The 3,716-nt window shown below is 41.1% G+C and overlaps 1 protein-coding gene across 1 annotated transcript; it reads left to right on the top strand.

Annotated features, from left to right (window-relative positions):
- The first annotated feature begins 853 nt into the window (after positions 1–853).
- rnf181 (ring finger protein 181) lies at positions 854–3,120 on the top strand. The gene is made up of 6 exons (XM_006805429.3): positions 854–941; positions 1,640–1,741; positions 1,813–1,949; positions 2,082–2,197; positions 2,296–2,370; positions 2,466–3,120. Exons 1-6 carry the CDS (start codon positions 913–915, stop codon positions 2,523–2,525), a joined length of 519 nt encoding a protein of 172 aa, XP_006805492.1. The 5' UTR covers positions 854–912; the 3' UTR covers positions 2,526–3,120.
- The last annotated feature ends 596 nt before the right edge of the window (positions 3,121–3,716 follow it).

Genomic DNA, 3,716 nt, shown 5'->3' with positions numbered 1-3,716 from the left:
TGTCATCCAAGGGTCTAATTTATGCTAAGCTTTTACTTTGTGTGCAGCTGTTACCCTTAAGCTTTGCAATTTCCAATGCTATAATTTTATTCTTAGCTTCTAGAGAAGCTTTGCATGATTCACAGGTAAAAATGACCCTTATTTATCTTGGTACAGTCCCTCAGAGCATCCACTGTCTTACACAAGCTGTTTTAGCTTTCTAGTCCTTCCCTTTAAGCTAGCCATCTTCTGATTGGCTGAATAGTGCAGACAAAAGGTTTAAAGAGAAGATGTGTGGCTTTACTAAGGATACTTGCTCTCAGTAGAATCATCAAAAACACTCACAGAGATTGTTTGTACACGCGACGACTTCGTTTAATTCATCACAGTTACATAGATAATATAAAATAAGGAAAATCATCATAGGTCCACTTTAGTCAGACATTAGTCCAGCTGTAGAGCACCTCTTTCAGGATGAGGTAAGAGCCCTCTTCTGCTTATCCACTTCAGGGTCACAGCTGGGTGATAGGCAGAGTACATTCTGGAGAGGTCACAGAGCTAATGCATAGATTATTCATGCTCACGTTTACGCCTTCAGCTATTATAAAATCACCAATGGGGATCAAGACATGCAGGAACAGAGGATTCAAACCCATAACCACAAGTTAGCCCTTTTTATTTAAGAAATTCTACAAAGTGTATATGTATTATGTATTATTCATAACCTTCAGATAAGAAAAATGATGAATAAATGATTCGTTTTCGTACAGAAACCCTTTGAAAGTTCAGTGTTTGGGAACGTCTTTCACCGGTTGTGGGCGCTAGTGAGACATTTTGCGCGCTTACGTAGACAAACAAAACAGAAGACGAGGAAAACCAAACCTCGACTGTGATTGGACGAGGAGTCACGTGGCTATCTTCGTACCCGGAAAGATGACGAGTGTTTCTTTCCAAGATTTCAGGTGAGTCGACCAAATTTATCAGGTTTAGAATAGTTTTAAGACAATAAATTCTTTTCGTATCTTATGATTGTACGAAGCTCGTGTAAGGGTTTGTGTTTACGGCAGTTCGGTGTGGAGGCTATTTGTAATGTGGAAGAACCTTTGAGCCATTGTTGGTCGTCAACGTCGAAGCGGCTGGCTCACTGTTTACACAGTTCGGCTGGAAAACGCTTTTTGCGATGGTCTCAGTTTTATATTTTGAAGTTTTATTTATATCCTTAATACGTGAACAGAATTAGCTAAAGTTGAGCGCTTTTCTCTTTTGTTTTCACGTAATAAAGCAAGTAGCCCAGGTCGATGGTATCTGCGCTGACTCGTGTTTTTGTTGTTATCTGCCCCCCTCCCCCTCTATTGTGTTCGAGTTCCCAAGGAAAGCCTTTATTGTAAAACATGACTGGACTATCTTTCAGATCCCCATCACGCTCTCTTTGAATGTTTATCCAGAACGAAACGGTTACAAAACAACACCAGTCCCTGCCATCAAGGCAGCACATATATCTGCTTTTTCAGTGTGATTGGCATAGCTGTGTTTCTCGTACTTTCCTGCACGGTGCTCACTCATCAATCGCATTCCTCAGCTTTTCATTTTCACTGTTGTAGAGCCAAGCTTTAATGATCGTTCAGCACGTCTCATGCCTGATTTCTTTTGTTGTGAACAGGACGTTGTGGGCGGAAATGGCATCCTACTTTGATGAACACAACTGCGAGCCCACCGACCCCGAGGAGCAGTACCGCCAGAATGCTCTCCTTGAGATGGCCAGGTGAGGGCGAGCAAACAAAGAGGCTTTATTCTCACGTGTGCAGTGCTCTGACTGACTGTTGGTGTTTACAGGTATTTGATACAGGGCTTGGACTGGATCGACGCACGCTATGCTGGCATGTCAAGCTGGGACCAGAGGCTTCCTCCTCCGGCTGCCAAAACTGCCGTTCAGACCCTCACTGTGATGGTTATAACTGCTGAACAAGCAGGTAGACAGAACCATGACAATTAACTGCCCTGACTTTTAGGTTGATGATCAGCCCACGATCGATGTAAAATCTACGTAAGCGTGCATATCACCTGAGATTTTGATGTGGCTTTTTGTTTTTTCATTCTCACAGCCAGAGGTCTCAAGTGTCCCGTGTGTCTGCTGGAGTTCGAGGAGCACCAAACAGCTCGAGAAATGCCTTGCAAACACCTTTTCCACTCAGGATGTATACTGCCATGGTTGGACAAGGTAACGCTCCCGTGTTTGTGCTTCTCTTTGAAATAGAAAACACACGAGCGTGACCTCTTACAAATCCTTTTTGCTTCTTTGTCGTCTTTAAACTTTAGACCAACTCCTGTCCGCTCTGCCGACTTGAATTACCCACCGATAATGCAGACTACGAGCAGTTTAAAAAAGACAAGGTGGGTGTGTTTGAGTGTGTCCTAACGTTTAACCGTACATTTATCGTGGCATTGGCTCTACATTGTTGTTATTTATTTATTTTTCTGATCTGCAGGAGAGAAGGAAACAGAGCGAGCATCGGCTGGAGGGCCTGCATGGAGCCATGTACACATGACGCCGCAGTGCTGTTGGGCGAGGTTGTGGCACGTTGACATTTTAGTTTAATGAAAGCTTGAGAAGTGCATAAAGCTGCATTCACACACCATTTCAAACAGAGTGTAGTTTCACGCTCAAGGATGGGGAAACAGTGTGAAATATTTGGCAAAATATCAGCAAATCTTACATAAATTGTAATAATGAAAAAATGGACCACAGTAAAAAAAAAACCACATCGGGTTATCTGGAATGACTTTATGTCGGGCAATCGGGATGACTGTCGAGGATTAATGTAAACAGGCTCCTGTTCTCCCCACTCTGTTGACGTGGTGTGGATGCAGTGGAAGCAACAAGGTCATTAAACATTTAAAATGCTTTTTTTCTCACTAGCTAGGACCATTATACTTCCACATCCTGTTGCCAGCAGAGTGCTCTCAGACACAGCAGCTGCTTTTTCTTTTCCTTTAAAAACAAACAAACAAAAAAACAACTTTGTAGGCTATAAATGGACAAAATCTGTTCGTCTGTATTTGTTCAACGACTATGAAGTTATTTGTAATTTATAATTTTAACATCTGTCTGCTGCTGTTCTTACTTCTTCATAAAAATAAAAATTAAAAAAATGGATTTTATTTTGTTTATTTTTTTAATCAAAAGCTTAATTTTAAAAGAATCGCCAACAAGCTTAGCAGACGTCAAATTCTGGGTTGCCCATTGTTCACTGATAACCGCATCTTTCAAACTCCATGTTCCCAGTAGAGAATAGCTTTTTTGTACATTTGCGGTCTCAGCAGATTTTTCTGTCTGTTCCTCATGCTGAGTAATTTGATCTGTAATTGGGAAGATTTGTGGAGTTCCCCTTCATCTGGTCCCATGATGTTTTGATTTTAGAAAAAACACTGGCTGTCCTGTAGCCTATCTGGAGCAAATACTAATAACACCATCTGCACAGAATTGGTTTTAATGCTCCTGAATCATATGACAATCTTCAAACTGCGTCCACGTCACAGTGATAATCTGGGAAACATTTAAAACAGGCTTTTTTTTTTCTTTTTTAACCAATTATGAAGCTATTTATGTCAGCTGCTCTGTCCAAAGTTGTTTCTATTTATGCTTGCAAATAAGTAGCTGGCCCTTTTTTTTAGAAGGTATAAAACACTAACCATAGTTAGAGTGATGCTGTTATTATCTAACAAGTACGGCGTGCTAT

Source organism: Neolamprologus brichardi, chromosome 12 (genome assembly GCF_056152115.1).
Source record: "Neolamprologus brichardi isolate AB-2024 chromosome 12, ASM5615211v1, whole genome shotgun sequence".
Taxonomy (NCBI): Eukaryota; Metazoa; Chordata; class Actinopteri; order Cichliformes; family Cichlidae; genus Neolamprologus; species Neolamprologus brichardi.
Note: the sequence above shows the minus strand (reverse complement) of the source record. Positions and strands in the feature narration are given on the sequence as shown.

Bases quoted from the DNA above. Each gene is read 5' to 3' on its own strand.
- rnf181 (XM_006805429.3), top strand. From the start codon at position 913: ATGACGAGTGTTTCTTTCCAAGATTTCAG. The intron at 1,742-1,812 runs GTGAGGGCGAGC...TGGTGTTTACAG, and splicing joins GCTCTCCTTGAGATGGCCAG to GTATTTGATACAGGGCTTGG. The intron at 2,198-2,295 runs GTAACGCTCCCG...TTTAAACTTTAG, and splicing joins TACTGCCATGGTTGGACAAG to ACCAACTCCTGTCCGCTCTG.